General features: G+C 44.6%; 2 protein-coding genes across 5 annotated transcripts in view; one reads left to right on the top strand and one right to left on the bottom strand.

Annotated features, from left to right (window-relative positions):
* FAM227A (family with sequence similarity 227 member A) overlaps nucleotides 1-9,791 on the bottom strand; it is a 51,653-nt gene extending 41,862 nt beyond the window's left edge. The window contains exons 1-5 of the mRNA XM_010983626.3: nucleotides 9,537-9,791; nucleotides 6,628-6,858; nucleotides 4,755-4,837; nucleotides 1,752-1,821; nucleotides 1,056-1,132 (exon numbers count right to left, since the gene is read on the bottom strand). Of these exons, the coding sequence (XP_010981928.3) occupies nucleotides 1,056-1,132; nucleotides 1,752-1,821; nucleotides 4,755-4,837; nucleotides 6,628-6,769 (372 nt within the window). The 5' untranslated portion in view covers nucleotides 6,770-6,858; nucleotides 9,537-9,791. The remainder of the gene's footprint in view (nucleotides 1-1,055; nucleotides 1,133-1,751; nucleotides 1,822-4,754; nucleotides 4,838-6,627; nucleotides 6,859-9,536) is intronic.
* A 292-nt stretch (nucleotides 9,792-10,083) lies between these two features.
* Nucleotides 10,084-18,174, top strand: CBY1 (chibby 1, beta catenin antagonist). 4 transcript variants are annotated; one of them, XM_031463284.2, is made up of 6 exons: nucleotides 10,087-10,213; nucleotides 12,361-12,479; nucleotides 14,901-15,016; nucleotides 15,936-16,041; nucleotides 16,126-16,244; nucleotides 17,486-18,174. In XM_031463284.2, the coding sequence occupies exons 3-6, from the start codon at nucleotides 14,939-14,941 to the stop codon at nucleotides 17,564-17,566; spliced, it is 384 nt and encodes a 127-aa protein (XP_031319144.1). In that variant the 5' UTR covers nucleotides 10,087-10,213; nucleotides 12,361-12,479; nucleotides 14,901-14,938; the 3' UTR covers nucleotides 17,567-18,174. The 4 variants fall into 4 exon arrangements, with proteins under 4 accessions (XP_010981876.1, XP_031319144.1, XP_010981874.1 ...); XM_010983572.3 differs by having other exon boundaries at nucleotides 10,093-10,213; nucleotides 12,364-12,479; nucleotides 14,932-15,016; XM_010983574.3 differs by lacking the exon at nucleotides 12,361-12,479 and having other exon boundaries at nucleotides 10,084-10,213.
* The last annotated feature ends 898 nt before the right edge of the window (nucleotides 18,175-19,072 follow it).

Raw genomic sequence — 19,072 nt, 5'->3', positions numbered from 1 at the left:
TTGATTACTTCCAATCAACATTACCTATTTATAACTTGGAGCATATGGTTCCCTCATTTAAGGTTATTTATTTAGAATGAATTTCTCAAAATGGCAATATTAGATCAAAGGATAGGATTATCCCTATTGTTCCTAATATAGATCATAAAATGGATTTTTAGAATAAAAATAAAATGACTATAAAAATGTAAAAATACAGAAAAGTAGAAAAAGGAAACCAATTATCGCCACTCAAAGGCACCTACTGAAACACTCTGAGGGACCGAGTTACTCTCTAAGTGGGCTACGGCATTGACAATGGAAGAGCTCAGTGAGTAACTGCTTTGACTGTGGATCAGACAACCGGAGATCAGGTGTCAGCTCAGGACACTTAAATTTTCTCGGCCACCATCACAGGTAGTATGACAATTTCAGGGCAGACCATCAACTATCAGGCTTTATGCTGTGTGGAAATTTCCTAGGCTAAAAGGTGAAAAACGATGACATATTCTCCTACATTTACAGGGTGAATACACATGACCTGGGTAGTTTAAAGAGCAAGCTTAGGAGAATCTTAACTGGGGTGGTGGTGAGGCAGGGCCAGACTGCTGCTAGACAGACAGCAGAGAGAGTCTGGCCACAGGTACGAGGATCTGAGCAGGAAGCAGGGCTCTGCCGCCAACAGGCTGCGTGATGCTGGACAGGTCCTCTGAGTCAGCTCCCTGAGGGGCCTGTAGTGACCACAGAACTAGCACTGCTGTGGGAGAGGGCCCCTTGGAGCTGTGCATCACAGTGGTTCTGTGTGAACTGAATCTGAGCTCACTGTTTCTAAGGGGAGACATCTTCTAAGTTCTGAAAATAAACAGACAAATGACTTCTGGAACACTCATTCTACCTTTTCCAGGCTGTTATGAGAAATTCTAACAGCAAGATACTTTAAGATTCTTTGAAAAGGGAACTCTGCCATTTTCCTGCATAATCACTATCCGCTTGCCAAGTATCCCTCCCTGGGAATAAAATCTATTTCATGCCCAGCAGAAACCGGTGAGAAACAGACTCAGCAATAGATCCCTTACCCTTTTGATAATGAAAGATTTGACATTCCTGGATTCTGAGCCTTTGCAAATATACTCTGATTTTCTTTGACTCTTTTCTATAGGAGGAAAGCAGAGAAATAGGATGTGAGTAACCACAGGGTCTGTCCACTGCTGTGTGGTAATTATACCTGTGATTTTGCACTCAACCCGAGCAGCCAGATGACACGCACACTATTAGTCTCCCTAGATTTCACCTGCGTTGCTGACTTTCTACGAATCCCCTCCTTATTCGATTAGACCACTTGAGCCAGAGAAGCGGTCAGGAGGAGTAGACAAAACACGGACTTTGAAATCAGGCTGGGGCAAATCCAGGACCTGCCACAGACATGCTGTGTGGCTTTCAGCAAGTTGTCCCCTTACCCTCAAGCCTGTTCTCGCATCTATAAAATATATTCAGTGGTACCTGCCTCACAGGTAGGGGGGATACTGAAGCTTTTACAAGGGGATATGTAAGAAAGCACCTGGTGCAAAGTATCCCATAGCAGGTCGTCTTGAAACGGTATTGTCTCCCCTCCCTTCCTTGCCCAATGCCAAGAGGTCAGATTTAAGGTTCTTTCATAAGAAGACAAAAATATCCTCATCTGAAACTCCAGATTCCAACTCAATTGTATTTTAGAGACTAAAAAAACCAAACCCCACAAAAACACCATCAAGGTGATGAGAAAGGAGTTTTGCCTCTGTCTCCCGAGCCGCCGTGACTTTTCTCTCTTAAAGCCTTCTTCTCCAACTCAAATTTCTCAATTGCCTTCAAAAACCAAAAAGAAATGGGGGATTAGGGATTACAGCAAATCTCAGAGGAAGGCAGGGGTCAGGGATTGGGCCATTTCTCCTGCTGATGTGTAAAATGCCTGGAGCAAAGCTTGCGGCAGTGCCTTGCTGTCTCCTCACTAGCTGGTAGGGCCTTGGTGGCCATCAGTGTCACTGACCCCATCTCCCTGAGTGTCACCACTAACAGGTCTCCTACCCACCTTCTTCCAGGCTGTCCCTCCTCCTGTCTACACCTCTGAGGAGGAAAGGATTTGGAATGGGGTTCCAATCATGGCTCCATAGGTTATAAGCTTTTGTTTAATCTCTGTAAAAGGGGATAATAATACCTACCTTCCAGTGCTCTTATAAGGATCAGATATAAGGAATTTAATGTGACTGTAAACTGATTATACTTCAATATAAACACACATATATATATATATATATATATATATATATATATATATATATATATATATATATATACATACAAAAAAAGAGATAGCTGGTTTCTAGCATTAGTAAAACCATTAATAATCTCCAGACACCTTAGACAAGTCATTTAAAACAGATAATAGTGTCTGAACTACCTACCTCAAAAGGTGGCTATGATATGGATAAAGAGAGCTCAGATACAAAACTGTTCAGAAAATTTTAAGGTGCTACATAAATGTGAAATGTTTTGTCATGTTATGACTCTCGAGAAAATAAACATAGCTTATAATTGGGAAAAAAGAAAGAATTGAATGTGTTTTAAAACACCAGTAGAGAGTCTATCAGATAGGAGCTGCTCAATAAAGGGTAACAGTTATTATTATTAACCATCATATCCTTGACCTCTCAAGAGATTTCTCTTGATCTGATTCCTCCTCCCCCACTTCTCCTAAAAAGGAAAGGAAAATGAATGTCAGTGACCCAACAAGTTGCACTGATTATCAACTGTGAGCCCAGCACTGAGCCTGTATTACAAAGTTAATGAAGTATGATTCTGTGTCCTCGCCCTCAAGGAATTTACAGTCTATTCGGAGAGCCAAATCAGCGTGCTTCTGATGTATAAATGGCAGACACGCTGTGGCCAACAGAGGTTGGGTAGGGGAGCCCAGGGATGCTCTGGTGGCAGCAGGCAGTCAGCTTCTGCCAGACCTGACCAGCTGCATGGGCAGAGGAGCAGGAAGGACAGGCAAAGGGTCCCTTCCCCCAGGTCACGTGAGCCCCATCCTGACTCTGAATGGATGCTGGGTTCAATCCCCAGTACCTCCAATTAAAAAAAAAAAAGAAAAAAGAAAACAATCCTAAATGTACATGTTGTACGTCTCTAAATATAGTTTAGAAAGTTCTAGAAGGATACCCACCACATAGTTAGCAATGGTTACTTCTAGGGAGGGAACTAGGGCTGGAGGAAAAGTGACTTTCACTGTTTACTTATATACTTGTAGATGGTTTGAATACTCCAGAATAAGCATGCATTGCTTTGCTCTTTAAATTTTTAAAAAGAAAAGAAAATGACTCACGAGCTCAACTGATCCCAAAAGTCAGTACTAGAAAAGCTGGGATGAGGGTGAAGCTAAAAATTGTGGAGCAAATCACCAGGTCAGGATGCTGGGGGCCAAGGAAGTTGGTGGAGAGCAAGATGCCAGGTGGTGAGGGATGAGGGGGGTTTGGTGAGTTGAACAGCAGGAAGTGAAGAAGCAGGGCTAAGACAGACCAAGGAAGTAGAGAAGGGATGAGAAAGAAGGGCCAGGAGAGCACAGGCCCTGAAGACCAGGCTAGGAGAGGACCCACAGAGAAGTTCCTCCCAGTCTATAGACCTGCACTGCCAGCAATGACTTGGGTTTTCATCTAGTCTGAGTCTCACTGTGTTTGGAACCATGGATAGTAATGTAAATGGAAAAAAAAAAAAAGTAATGTAAATGAGTGAAGCAGGCCAAGTGTAAGGCGATGTGGCAACTAACACTTTGCCTCCATATGAGGAACAGTAGGGAGTGGTGGGGACTCTGGCGACCTGGAGATGTCGTACTCTGATAAAGGGAGCCCCTGCTCTTCTGCACCAGCTGATGATGGCCACGTGGAAGTGCAGATGCAGCCAGGACTGCTCAGTCCAAAGGGAGCAAACAAAACTCATGAGAAGCCCAGATGTGGCCCACAGATTGCCAATGAGTGGCCTCCAGTGTAGATGAAAAACCTGCAGCTTAGAGAGCAAGCTTGCCTGCAGCACACAGGATCCCCCAAAGAGTAAATCTCCAACATCATAACCCTCCTCCTCCTAGCCACCATGTGTTGGAGTGAGGCAGGTCAACTCACCAAGCCGTTAAGGGCCTGTCCGGCCTGAGCAGTGTGGAACTGGCCCTCTCAACAATACACTTGTAACCAGTGAGGGGCAGGTCCTTGTTGTGACTTGTTGGTTGGTTGACTTATGTTGCTGTCATTTCAAACCTGTATATCTCGGAGATTTCTAGATTTATGCCTCAGATTTCCTAAGTGCAGTTAAAAATCAAATGCACTGTAGCCAAAGCCCAAGACAGCCAAACAGACATTGCAGATGACTCACGCTAGTGTTCCTACACGACTACAAAGGTGGATACACGTCATTACACGTTGTCCAAACTCACAGAATGTACAGCACAGAGAGAACCCTAATGTAAACACGGGCTGTGGGGGATAGTGATGTGTCAGTTTAGGTGCATCAATTGTAATAAATGTACCACTTCGGTGATGAGGAGGTTGTGCTTGTGTGGGGACAGGAGTTTGTGGGAACTCTGTACTTCAGCTCAATTTTGCTAAGAACCTAGAACTGCTCTCAAAAATAAAGTTGGTTAATTTAAAAAATATGTATCTTTGAGATTTCTATGGTGCACATGTGCTTTCAAATAGAGGAGCCCCCTGGGCCTTTCCTTCCTTCCTGGAAGCCTTGCCTCAGCACTCACAACTCACCAGGCTGTGCACCAGCGGGTTGGGACTCAGATCTATTTCGGCAATCGTCTGGTTCACCTGCTGTATGGAGCCAATAAGGCACGCTGGGGGGTAAGTCCGTTAAGGAAACTCTGGGTAATGATTACACACAAACAGAACAGGGTGGGGCTAGCCTGGCAAGGCGGCGGCTCACTCCCTTTTTGTGCTGTGTCTCCACTTAATTACTTTTGTTGTTGTTGTTGTTTTATTTTTCCATTTATTTTCCTTGCAAACATTCATACTTCTTTTATCTTGTTTCAAATGAGTTCCTTTATAAATGATAAGCAAAAATTAATCATATCCTAAATACCTTGGAAAACATAAAAATCTTCCATTATGCTACCACCCTAACAACTTCTGTTAGGTTTTGGGGAGATTTTCTTCTAGTATTATTACATATATCCTTTTTTACATAATTACCACCTCAGTGTATGCCTCTATTACTACTCTGACTTCTCTCCCACTCATTATTATGATCATTTTCCAAAAGGCTAAATAATCTTCATAATATTTTAAATGGCAGTATACAAATCCACTTAGACAACGTATCTTAACAGACTTAACTGTTCCTTGGCTATTGAATATTTAAGTTGTGTATAATTTTCTTGCAATTATAATGCTGTGATGTACAGAGTCGCACAAAGAGCTGTGTCCATATTTTGGATTCTTCCTTTAAGACAGACTTTTCAGGTGACAGATAGCTGGATCCAAGGGTATCTAGACCTTGTTTATCACTCCTGAAATCTCTGTTCAGTTCAGTGGCCCCTCTTGTTGCCCTCTTTACTTTTGCATTTCTTTCTGTCTTAGCTTCAATTGGTCTAGGATATATCCTTTGTAAAAGTCCAATAATCCTACCACTCCTCACTGCCTTCACGTAAAGCAAGGTTCACTCTTACTTCCATTACCCTCAAGTGTTTTTACAAATCGGAGGATACTTGACAAATAAAGATGCCAAGGAGGGACATGACAAATCTTAGGAAGTGAAATGGGTTAGCCAGGTTGAGAGGCGTGTGGGATTAAGAAGAAAAGGGGGGACGTTAGAAAAAGGCCCAGGAAAGCGAGACCCTGAAGCAGATCATGATTTGTGCTCATCTTGAGAAGGGCCTCTGGGAGGGTGGAAGGGGAGGGAATGCAGAGGGACACATGCACTTTGACTGGCAGGAGCATGACTCAAAGGTAACTGAGCTCTATATAAAATGGAAAGACAGGGTTATTTATAACCTGAGAATGTCTTTATTTGCTGGATGGGCTCTAAGGTCCTTCAATGATGGGATTCTGTGGGTACCTTGGGATACAGTGTAGGGTCTGAAATGAGATAAGGATCAATGAAGGCAGAGCCAGAGAAGGAAGATGTTGGTAGAGCCTGGATGATACCAGAAGGGGCAAAGTCTGGGCCCAGGTAGAAGTGCTGGCAGGTCAAAGTTTGAAAAAAAAAAAAAAGAAAAGGAAAGAAAAAAAAAAGTTGGTATTCGGCTAACTTGTTTGAGGGCAGAGGGCTGGACATGACTTCTGAGTTGCTATCTGTAAGTATAATTCTTTGGAAGACAGAAGGGAAAGAACAATGGGGGAGAAAAAGAACTTTTTTTCCTCTTCTTCCTCATTCTTTCAACAAATATTTCCAGTACTTCTTCTTTTGGGGCTTTTTTGCTTATCTTAGTAAAACAAACTCAAGTTCAACAATCCTTTGCAGGCTCAAATTCTTTTAGAGGACACGTAGGACTTAAGTAATTGAAAAAGATTAATGAATATATGAGAGATGAGCTAGTAAGGGGTACATGTTATAGACTCGAGCCCAGGTTATACCGCTGCAGCAGGTTGTTTGGTCTCCACTGTGGATGGCAGCATGGAAGGATACAAGGTGGACTGTCCTGTGGATCCTTCCTCACGGCATCCTTCATTTCATTCTGTGCAATGAGTGAGACAGCCAGGTGCTCATCCACTGGCACCACTGGCAAGGCAGTGAAATTGATGACATCCATCTTCCTGAAATCAGTCATTGTCCAGTTCCTTGTAAACTGACAAATGGTAAGTTTCCACTTTTAAGAGCCTCTCATTCCTCACTATGATCTTGCTCTCTTCCAGCCTCCTGGAAATCACAAATAGCACAGAATCGTCTTAGAAAGCACAACCATGCTCATCTTGTAAGCAAGGCTAATGGCAAGGCACATGGTGCATGTGACACAAGGAATAAATGCTTTTGTCTGAGAAGCTCATTCTTAACTGAGGACTTCGAGGCATATATACTTTTTGCTTTCTATCTGCTGATCCCTCCCCTCAACCCCTAAATATTCCAGTTGTAAAAATAAGGAGACTAGAGTGCTGAAAAGGCTGGGGTTCCAAACCATGCAGCAAGCCAGTTTCCAAATTAGAAATCCAATCAAATCTCTTGGCTTCTCTGAGCCTCACCAATAAAGTCAGAGATTTGGATTAGGTCCCTAAGACCCTTTTCAGCTCTCAGATGCTGTAATTCTATGATACTGGGTCCATCTAGTCAGCATGAGGTTCCTGATCTACCTGAGGCTTTCTGCTCCCTCTTAGAAAACTGGCCCCATCACTACTCTTCCTCCTGGATTTGGAATAATCTGGCCAGACTGCTCTCCTGGGTCTTTGCTTATTGGGCAAAAGGAGTTCATCACCACCATCTGTGGATCCTCCGTGTCCAGAGCCTGGTGGTATAAGCCTGGTTATAATGAAGTAAAAGATCAGATCTACCTTCAAGAAGCTTATACATGTGGAAAGAGAGAGAAAAGGTAGAGTTTGGTGGGAAAATTAACCAAGGAAGTGCCCTTTCGCCAGTCTCCTTTCCTCTTCTTTGGTTCATGCCTTCTGCTCGGCCCTCTTCTCCCTAGCCAGGCATCCTATATACCTGCCCCATGAACTTCCTCCTGGTCCCTGCCACACTATGCTCTTTGTGCGTCTAAGCCCTTGTACATGCTGTTCCCTTGATTCAGTGCTCAGCCTAGGTGACATATCTTTTGGAAAACCTTGATTTACTCCGGTACCACCCCTTCTCTGTGAAGCCCAGGATTCTGCTTTCAACTCTCTATTCCAGCACTTACAATACTGAACTAGAATTATTTGCTTCTACATCTTTCTCCATTAAGCAAAGTACTCCCTAGGAATCAGGCTCACTCAATTTTTGATTCCATTTTTAACTCACTCACCACACTTCTTTCTAGTTCAAAGAGGCTCTCCATTTTGGGCTGTCGCAAGTCAGGTGGATCATAGGAAAGACTGGCCCACGCCCAGGTCAGTACTATTTCCTTCCTCCCTCCCTGCTCTTAGCTTTTAGCCGCACAAGCAATGGGAAGAGAGTAAAGAGGAGGCAGGTGCGTTTTAGCGCTTCTCACTTTCCTCTCACCCATCCCTCAGCATGACTGGAAAACTACAACACGTTTTCTGAAAAGCCAGGCTTAGGAGGACCCTGCTAAGAAGCCTCTTGCTTTAGGTTAACATTATTACTTATGTCTAATGACAGAATTGAATATTCTGCTTCTTAAGAGAAATGTTTAAAATACTCCGTTCCCTTCTGAATTTTTCATCATACCATTTTAGGTTAAGTATTCTCTGAAACATGGTAAGTTTTTATGTCACTATTTGGGGAGGAAAAAAGGATGAGGGAGAAAACTAACTTCCCTGAATATCCACCCCATGCCCAGCACAGTGCGGTGGACGAGCGGCAGATGAGTGGAAGAGGAAGAAATGTCTTGCCCTCATGGAGCACATATTCTGGCAGCTGAGATTTAAAGTTAACACGTTTTAACTTAAACATGTTAAACAAGTTAAAACAATACTGACCTTGGAGTCAGACAGACTTTTTGTTCAGGTCAACCTTCTGTCATTCAATGACTATTTACAGAGTGCCTCACACAGCCATCAAGTGTCCCTACTGGGGACAGGATGGTGAATTAAACCAGACTTGATCCCTGGCCTAAGGAAGCTTATGTCTAGTAGGGGTGACATGTGATAATCAATTACATACATAATGATGAATTACAATGGATCACTGCTTCAAGGGGAGGGGGACACAGTGCTATGAGACAATGTAACAGTGGGTACTGACCTAGTCAAAGTGGTAAAGATTTGAAGAACGAGCAGGAATTAATTAGATAAATGGGGAAGAGATATACCATCCAAGCTGAGGGGCACAAGAGTAGAAAGACAGGAAAAGTCTAGACCTGTGCCTCACAGTGGCCACTAGCCACGTGTGGCAATTGAGCCCTTGGAATCTGACTGGTGTGACTGAAGAATTAAAATTTAAAAACTGAAGCAGGAATAAATTTTAAAATATTGACTGTATGTTGAAATTATCATATTTGGGACATACGAGTCAAGTAAAATATTCAAATTAATATCACCTGATTTTTTTAATTAAAAAAATGGCTACCAGAAAATTCTAAATTACATTTGGCCCACATTACGTTTCCATTGGACTGTGCTGTGTTAGACCATGTGGTTTGGTTCCAGAACATGGAACTCTCTTCCCTTTCCAATGAAGTGAGGTGCAATTGGAAGAAAACTGCACTTGGAGCCAGAGACCCATGGGTACTGACCCCTCGTTGGATGCATGACCTAGTGCACTCACCAGGCACCAAGTAAATAGCCCCCAGATGACTCTGAGTTTCTTCATTTATCAAATGGAACCAATAATACACACTGTTAGGATTTTAGGAAATGTGGAGTTGATTTCTCGAGTAGTTCTCTGCCCCTGGCTCACTGTGCGACCGTGAAGAGCAGAGAGGGGTCACTATTCGTTGGTCTTACCTGAAGACATCTGCAGAATCCGACGAACTCGGGGCCGATTCCGCCTCGGGTCCCTCACGGGGCACTGCAAAGTTCTAGATGGGACACTCGACACCCTTTGCCCCCAACCAGGAAGGGGTGCCCTTTGTTTTGTGGCCGGGGAGGAGGAAGGAGGGGCTTTGGGGAGAGACTCATTTTGCTGCTGTGAGTCCTTCAGTTCTCCAGGCAACGCGAGGCGCAGCCAACACCTCCACCCTTCCTACAACAATGGAAGCGTCGCAGCCTCCACGCGTCCGCCAGACGCCGTTACCACGGCGACCGCCCTGGACGGCCAGGGAGACCAGACCAAGGGGTTTGTGGAGGGGGTGAGTGTTGTTCCTCGTCCTAGCCGATAGCATGGAGAGTGAAAATGACTCCAGAAGACACTGCCTTTATGGAGTCTATTAAATATATCGAGGTACGTCTTCAAGAGTTTCTGGTGCTTCGTGTAGGCTCGCGTTGGGGACCGCGCCGCGCCGGGAACCCCCACCTCCCTCGGTGGTAGAGCCCGGCGGGGCTGCGCGTGCGCATGCGCTTGAGCGCGGCGGGCTGGTGGGCTGTGGCCGGCTGTCGCGGTCGTGGTGGGTAACGCGGCCCTGGATGGCACCTTGCGGTTGGCCAGCGAGTTAGCTTGGAACCCGGTTTCTGGGGCGCATCAGGTACGTCTCCGAACCTTGCGTCGTCCGAGGGCCCGAGGGCCCTAGGCGAGGTAGGATGCCCGGGCGTTCCCCAGGGGACCCAGGGCCTCCCCACAGCTGGAGCGGCCGGAGGGCGCGGAGCAGGGGGCGGGCACTGGGTTCACCGCAAGCCCCGGGTTCACCGCAAGCCCGTCACCGCCCTTTTCGAAGTGTGTTTCCTAGTTTGTAAATTGGGGTGGTGATTAACCCCGTAAGTCAGCGACGAAGGTGATTAATGAGGGCGCGCGAATGAACGTTTGTTCACTACCGTTAGTTGAGTTGACAGCCCTGGGTGGCAGTGTACCTGCGTGACGCGTACTTGGCAGTCTCTGAACTCTGGGGGACGCGTTATCTCTTTGAGAATCAAATGAAAGCCACAGACTGCTTCCTCACCTTCTTGTTAGGTTAAAATAATATAATGTACTTTATGGCAAACTGTGAAGCATTGCACAGTAATGAAATTATTATTAGCGCAGAGGAGTAGACCCTATTTGAAGCCAAGTTCCACCACTTTCCCAGGGTGTAATTGGAGGCAAGTTACTTAACTTCTCTAAGCCTCAGTTTTCTGATCTGTAGACGGGAACAAACTACTTGATCTTCTAACAGGGTTGTTGTATCAAATGCCACAGTTTTTTAAATAAACGGTAAAGCACAGAACATCCTCTGAGTGGGTACTATTGTTGTTTATCGCTGATTATAAATAAAGAAGCCTGAGGCCGAGGGAAGGTAAGTGCTGGGAGTGAGCAGCAGGCGGTGGTTGGAACCCGTATGCTCTCCCTTCACTTCCTTTATGCTGAGCCCTCTCTCCCCAGGGAGCTTCACTGGCAAGAAGGCTTCTTGGGCCAAGAGGAGCTGGGACCTCTAGGTCTTCATTAGTGTTCCAGGACCCCAGGGCCTCAGCTGTTTGTGGGAGTAGTGGATCTGACTTAAAAGGCAGCTAGGCCAGACCCTTCCTTTCCCTCATCTGTAATATGTTGATATCTGTTCTTGGCTTAAGTGTTATGAGAATTAGTGAGGTCATGAGTGAAGTGCCCTGGTTAAAACCTGGAGAAATAAAATAACTTGGCCAAGGTTTAGCAGACAGTTGAGGAGCAGAGCCAGGCCTGGAACTTGTCTGTTGTGTCCCGGTGATCTGCTCAGGCTTAGTGTTCTTAGCACAGTTGTGGCCTTTGCAAGGACAACTTGGCTTATTTTTCCTTCCTCAAATGCCTCCAGATGCTTGAGAGGGGCAGGGGGCTGCTTTTTATTTGGTTTTTTGTTTGGTTGGTTGATTTTTTCATAAGTAGTACATGAGTATCATAATAATTCATTAAATCCAGAAATATATTTCTTTAATATAATTTTATATTGTGATATGAAATTGCCACTATTTGGCCTTTTTCTTTTTAACCTATAAAATGGGAAATTCAGTTGCCATCTAGTAGTCCCTTGTAAGAATGTGCCACAATGTATTTGGCTACACCAACCATTGGTAGACATTTTGGGTTGTTTCTTATTTTTCACTGTTATCAACAATAGAGAGCATTTGTGTGCACATGTCCAATTCTTTCTGGAGCAGAAATGTTTACAAGTAGATTTCCTGGCCAAAAAGTTTACACATTAAAAATTTTGCTAGGTTTTGCCTAGTTGAAAAAATGATAGCATTTTATGTTTCCACCAAGAGTAGATGAAAGTGTCTTTTTCTCCACACCCTCATCAGCATTGGATATGGTTGATCTCTTAAGTTCTGCCAACATGTTAAATGAAAATGCTTCTTTGTATGATGTACTCCACAAATTATTAATACCAAGATAATTTAATATATATCTTTGGCCAGCTGACCATGGCTATGGATCTTGGGAAAACTGGATAACTTCTCCAAGCTCTAGTTTTCTCTTCTCTGTTATGGACAGGAAAATAACTACCTTGTGGGCTTCCTGCAAGGAACAGAAGAAATATATGAAGTATACTCAGCATTGGGTCCAATCCATAGTGGATATGCAGGAAACAGTGTTAGTTATTGTTATTGTGACCTTTTCTTTTTTGTGTTAAAATCCTTCTTCCTGAACATTGTCGTTTCATTCCTGTTCTGCCCTCTGTAAACATAAGATTAATTGTCTTCCCTCTTCCACCCTTTTTCTTTTCTCCAGCAGAAACAATGCCAGGGCCTTCCACTGTGTTTTGGATGATATGGTAGCACAGCTTCAAAATCCCTCAACATCCTGGTCCCCACTGCTGTCCTGTCCACCACCAAGCTGAAAGCATTCTGGTTTGTCCAAGTCTTAAAGTGTTGTGTCCCAGCCCAAATACCTTCTCCCAGGTTGTGGATCTTCTGCTGTTTTTAATCACACACACACACACACACACACACACACACACACACACACCAGTAAAACTCTCATGAGCACACACCCGAAATATCTTTTTTGTTGTTGTTATTTATAAATATATATATATATATATATGTATTGTAAAGTTTCCAAAGAAGCTTCTAAACTTTTATCAATTTTAGCAACTAATTTCTGTGTCACTGAAAAAGGCACAGAAGTTTTCCTCGTGTTCTCATTGAATATGTATCTCACTAATTGTGAAGAATTCCTACTATGAGTTATCTTTTAACGATAGTTGATGTAAAACCTTGTTTCAGAGAGTCTTGAGAAGGTCCCTCTTGTTTGGCCAACTGCTTGTCAGAAATGATAAACTCATTCCTGTTTTTATCTCATAATATGGTGAAGGAGGATTTTGTAGCACAGAGTGGGAAAAGTGAGAGCGAAGCTCTGCTGCTCTCCTTTGCTCACCTGTGCTTTCATTGCTGCCGTTGTCAGTCTGCAGTTTCTTAGAAGGAATCTTTTTAAACTATTTGTGTATTATATGTTAAAATTGGGTGATATATGGGAAGAAATGAACTGTGACTCCTGTCTCATACCACATATAAAAGTTAATTCCAGATGAATTGTAGCCCTAAATGTAAAAGATGAAAGAATAAAATCTCCAAGTTAATACATGAAAAATATGACCTCAGAGTAGGCAAGAGTGTCTTGAATAGGACACAAAATCACTATCAGTAAAAGAATTGATAGGTTAGATCCCATTAAAATTAAGAACTTCTTTAATCAGAAAGAAACCAGAAAGAAAACAAAAAGGAAAATCCCAGATTGGGAGAAGACAATTTCAGCATTCTTTGTGTAGACAACACAGGACATGTATTGAAATAAATATTGAGAACCTTTACAAATTAAGAGGAAAATAATTGACAATCCAATAGAAAAATGGCAAAAGACTTGTACGAGCATGTCATGAAAGAGGGTTTGCAAATGTCCAATGAGTACATGAAAAGATGCTGCATTTAATTAGTTGTTGGAGAAAAGCAAATTAAAAACAATGCAATACCACTGCATACCTACTAGAATGGATAAAATGAAACAGAAGATGCCAGATGTTTACAAGGATCTCTCATACACTGTTGGTAGGGGTATGGATTGGTACAGCCACTTTGGAAAACTATTCCCAGTATCTGCTAAAGCTGAATATATGAATGCTCTATGACTCAGCAGTTCCACTCTTGGTATAGAACTAGAGAAGTATGCTTATATATGCAGAAATACATGTCCAAGCATGTTCTTAGCAGCACTGTTTTTAATAGACAAAAACTGAAAACAGTCCAAGCATCCACTTCATGCAGTAGAATATTTTACTGCAATGGGAACAAACCAACTACAACTGCATACAACAAATTTCACAACGTGATATTGAGTGAAAAATACAGACACAAAGGAAGACATGCTGTCCAAGTCCATGGATATAAAGCTGTTGGGCTAGGCCTGTGGGTGATAAAATGTCTTGTCTCTTGATCTGGCGAGTGGCTACACGTGTGTGTGTGTCTGTGTGTGTGTGTGTGTGTGTATGGTGAAAACTCATGAAGACCGACACTTGTGATTTGTATTCTTTTCTATATTTATGTGATACATAAATACACTTCTCCACCCCACTGCTTCTTCTCCACCCCCACTCCCCCTGTGGGCAGTGTCAGTAAATCGACTTAACTGGGCCTGTGTGAATTGCAGTAGGTTACAGTGTGCTGAAGGCAGACTTCTGGCTGCCATTGTCAGTTCTGCCATGTTGTGGGCCTCCTCCCACCAGTCACCTCCCCTACCATATAAGACAGGTAACTTTCTGACATAGACTGAGTGAGGGGCACTGTTACCAAGCTGAAAGTGAAGGATAGCTATAGCTCCATTTCTTTAAAATGGAGGTTATGTAGAAGCTGTTGCCCCAGAAGTGAGTCTTACCAGTGTCCAGGAATAAGTGGGATTGTATACCTTGCTATGGACTGTAATCTGGTGATGCCAGTTTGTGACAAAACTTAAGACAGGCAAGTTAGGCACTTGCCTGGAGTTAACAAACTGTAGAGCCACAGAGACCTGTGTTCAAATTCTAGCTCCCACTTAGGACCTTAGTCTTTCTAAACCTCATCTGTCAGATGGGTGTAAGAGGAGTTAAAGGGCAGTGTGAGAGCTGAGATGTTGCAAAGGCTGTGGCATGCTGCCTGGCACATAGTGAGCATTCAGCATGTGGGAGCTGTCACGAGAATTAACGGCCACATGATAAGATGTGTGTTTTCTTGATTCAGGGACAGTGGCAGAAGGTCACTCACCCAACTCGTTGTACCCCTGACTTTTTCTGACCCTAGGAGAAAGGAGCATTGACCTTTCTTTCATCAGGTCAGAGATGCCTCTCTTTGGGAATACATTCAGTCCGAAGAAGACGCCCCCTCGGAAGTCGGCTTCTCTCTCCAACCTGCATAATGTGAGTGTCAGCCCGGGGCTCAGCCCGGCATGCAGTGTGACTGGAGCATCAAGCCTGGTCCCTTATGGAAAGTGTGGTCCTCCAGAGGCATCCTTGTGGGAGGGCATCCTTTTAATTCATGTTATTGCTATTACTGAAAACATTTTTAACTCCTATTTGGGAATTACTGTCAGAGTTTGTTCAAGAAGCTTCAAAGACAGTCAGTCTCATTAAGATTTTTGGGTCCCAGTGATATTATCTAGTTTGACTTCACTTTATTCCCAAGACTTGGCCAGGAATCAACTTTAGTCATGTCTGAGAGTCAAATCCATTCTCAAAGGGTGATATTTTGCCAACATTAGAAGGATATGTCGCAGCTCCAAAGGCAGTTTTCGAGCTCTTCAAGGGCAGAGGGGTTGCGTTCGTTTCCGAATGTCCAGTACCCGTCCTGGCACAGGGCAGGTGCTCATTGGGTGTAGAAACACTGGCACATTAAACAACCGCTAGTAAGTACTACTAGTTGGGCATTAGCATTTCCCGCCTCTTCCATGATGTGTAGCTCCATAGTAAGCAAATGATAGCTCAGGCTTATTACGTTTAAAAAGGATTTTTCACTTTATTAAAACTTTACAGTAGGATTTCTTAAATTGCTAAGTGCCCACTACATGTGAAATAATTCAGTTTACCAATTTCAGCGTATATAGCTTTTCCAGAAAATATCTATTGTATAAAGCAGCATGTTTCTTTTCTCTTATACTTTAAAAGGTTTTATTACTACCTTATTTGATTTTCTGACTTAAAATAAATGTATTAAATGTGCCAGGTAATGATTAGAGAAAAGAAATGAGTTGTTGGGGTCACACAGTTAGCAGAAGAGGCACTGGGCCTGGAGCCCGTGTGCTTCGGCCCCCTGAAGGCAGCATGAGCATCTCACCCACAGCTGGATCGGTCAACCCGGGAGGTGGAGCTGGGTCTTGACTACGGAACCCCCACCATGAACCTGGCGGGGCAAAGCCTGAAGTTTGAAAACGGCCAGTGGATAGCAGGTGGGCTGCATTTCCTGCCATTTTGTCCAACAATATTGTGGGAGGAAACACCCCTTGTAACTGCTGGTTCTATCCTTCCACCAGAGACAGGGATTAGTGGGGGTGTGGACCGGAGGGAGGCTCAGCGCCTCCGGAGACGGAACCAGCAGTTGGAGGAAGAAAACAATCTCTTGCGGCTGAAGGTGGACATCCTGCTGGACATGGTGAGGCAGGTGATGGGCAGAGATGCCTCAGCTTCTCTTAGGGAGGTTCACGCGAGTCATTTCAGCCAGCTCATGCCTCTTGATTGCTTTTGCCCAGGTACAATGCTGTGAATCCAAAGATACAAAACCAAATTAGACACAGTCCCTACCCTCAGGGCCTTACAATCTAGTGGGGAGATGGACAACACACATAACAGTGTCTCCTTGTAAGGGCAGTCTGCACATGACAGAGATGAAGTCATTCTGTTGTGTCGGGAAGACATCACAGGGAAGGGAAGTTTGAGCTGAATGTGGAAAGATAAAGGTAGGAATGGAGACTAGGATGAAGACATTCAGGAAGAAGGACAGCCTGCTCCTGGCTGGGAGAGGTCCCGCACCCAGCAGCTGTCAGTCAGTGCCCGGCGCAGACCTGCGGAGGGCCGCTCTCTGCATTGGCGTCGGTTTCTTGCGGATTTAAAAAGCCAGCAGCCTGTTTGGCCTAGAGGTGTATGTGAGGGTTGATTGAGTCAGGAGTGCATACAGTGTAGTGGTTAAGAGCACATGTATGGGGCTAAAAGGCCTGGGTCCATTGCCCAGCTCCTCCACTGGCTGTGTGACTTTAGGCAAGTTACTTAGCTACCTGTGTAAAGAAACTTAGTTTCTTCAACAGTAAAATGAACATGATAGTAGGATCTATCTCATTCGTGAGTTAATAATACAAGTGAAGCTCTTGGAAAAGTGTGTTGCTCAGGAAGTGTAGCTCTTTTATTTTCCAGTAAGCTGACCTCTAGAGTTTATATCTGTCTGTCTCTCTCTGGAATGTCTTCCGCCCTCTACTCTGAAGTCCGCTGAAAGATCCTGATGAGGAAAGTGGCATTCTTTTTCAAGCATTTTCCCCGCTCATCACCATTATGTGAGCCACAGCTCAGAAGCAACTTGGACCCTAATCCTTTAGCCTTAAAATCACCAGTATCTGCCTTTTTCATCACTTGAGGCCAGTGTCCTTCACACAGTGAGTGCCACACAATCCTAGGTGATCAAAAATGTTGATAGAGTGGATCATGAATATTCTTCAAGTACTCAAGGACCTGGGTCATCAGAAAGTTACTCTCTGCCCAGTTACAAAGGGGTTCCTGCCGTGGGAGCTGCCGGCAGCGTTAGAGAAGTGCCTGGGGGCCTTTCCCAGCGCTAGAGGCTGGCCTCGCCAGCCTCAAACAGCCCAGGACACCCTTCTTCATAACGGTTTGCTGCTTTACTTCCAGCTTTCTGAGACCACTGCCGAATCCCACTTAATGGAGAAGGAATTGGATGAACTGAGGAGTGTCAGCCGGCGGAGAAAATGAAGACCCCAAAGACATCTGTCAGGAGAATAGGGGGAAACCCATTGATCAGAAGAAGAGGACGTGGCTGAGGGATTTATTTTAGTCAAACTAGTAAATTAGGTCCTGGGAGAGAGTATCATATAATGGGGCCAAAAGGCACTGCCCACCTTGGGTTGGCAGTAGGAAGGTGACAGCATTCCAGAGGAAACCAGGATTCCAGGCCAGTCCAGTGCTTCACGGCACAGGGAGGTCTGGGGTGATGGGAAGCCTTTGGGTACTCTCCTGGCACTTAACATACACACACACGTGGCCCAGGCTCACCCTCATTGGACAGACTCTGTTGGGAGAAGCAGGAGTTTATCATATCCCCCCTCACGTTGGTGTTTGGGGTGTGTCACCAGTTGTACGGAGCCCTGCTGCAAGGGGGTCTCAGATGAGAGGCTCTCCTGGTTGTCTGCCCTTCAGTCCACTCCCTCCCTCCTGTGAAGAATACTGTTCCCAGAATCCACAACCTCCTCTGGCTTCAGCGTCTTAGCAGCAAGCACCAGCCTTCCACAGCAACACTATATTTTTGTGCTACTTTCCTGTTTAGCCTACTTTTTTAAATTAAATGATATTATATAATCTCTCTCTGGCCAACATGACTGAAAAAAACATCAGTTCTTGAAGAAGTAAATAATGGAGCCTGGGTTCTGAGCTTCCGACGCACCATCCAAAGACAGAACTTTTAGGTTGTGGGGAAATGTCACCATTGCAGGAGAAGCATTCCACCTTCCTGGGTGTTGGCAGAGGCTGATCTGGAAGAGAAACAGTGTCTCTGCCCAGATTCCCCTGCCTTCCTCTTCTGGGTGTTGAGACTGGCTACTGAGTGGTTGGGATTGGGGACTGGATTCCGAGAGTGGGAATTTGTGCCTTAGAGTGAACTGGGCTTCTCTGGCTGGGAGAGGGAGCCAGCCAAAGTCAGAGAGAATCTGGCTTCCAGAGTCAAGGGGAAGGGACACAGAGTCCTGGGCTTTGGACCAGTGATGGCTGCTAAGGCCAGCAGTTTCTGAACACCTGGCACCCTCCTGGGATGGGGCTTACACTGTCATTTCCTCCTCATCTTTGCCCTGGGGAGCAGGGCCTGTCAATCAGCATGACTACTTACAGATAAGGAACCAAACCCCAGGAGGTTTGGAAACTGGATCTAGGATCCTACAGTGGAAGTGTGGGAGCCTGCTGATGACAGCCTGCGGTGAGAGGCGCTGGGTGTGGAAGCTGCTGTTTCTCATCCAGCCTCAGCATCAGCCCCCCGGTGGTGGACAGAATGAAGCGTGGCTGTAGCCCCAGCCCATAACCTTCCTTTCTGATATAGAAGAGAATAATTCGGAAGAAACTGGAAAGAGATACTATATGCAGGGTGTAAATCTTCAGATGCAGGTAACAGGAGCAATGGAGAGTTTGCTTTTTCCTAGACGGTAACATTAGTAACCATTTGCTCCTGCCCTTGATGCCAGACACCTATAGACAGTCCCCTACTCACGATGG

The sequence above is a fragment of the Camelus dromedarius genome, chromosome 11, assembly GCF_036321535.1.
Source record: "Camelus dromedarius isolate mCamDro1 chromosome 11, mCamDro1.pat, whole genome shotgun sequence".
Taxonomy (NCBI): Eukaryota; Metazoa; Chordata; class Mammalia; order Artiodactyla; family Camelidae; genus Camelus; species Camelus dromedarius.
This window is presented reverse-complemented; position numbering and strand designations above follow the sequence as displayed.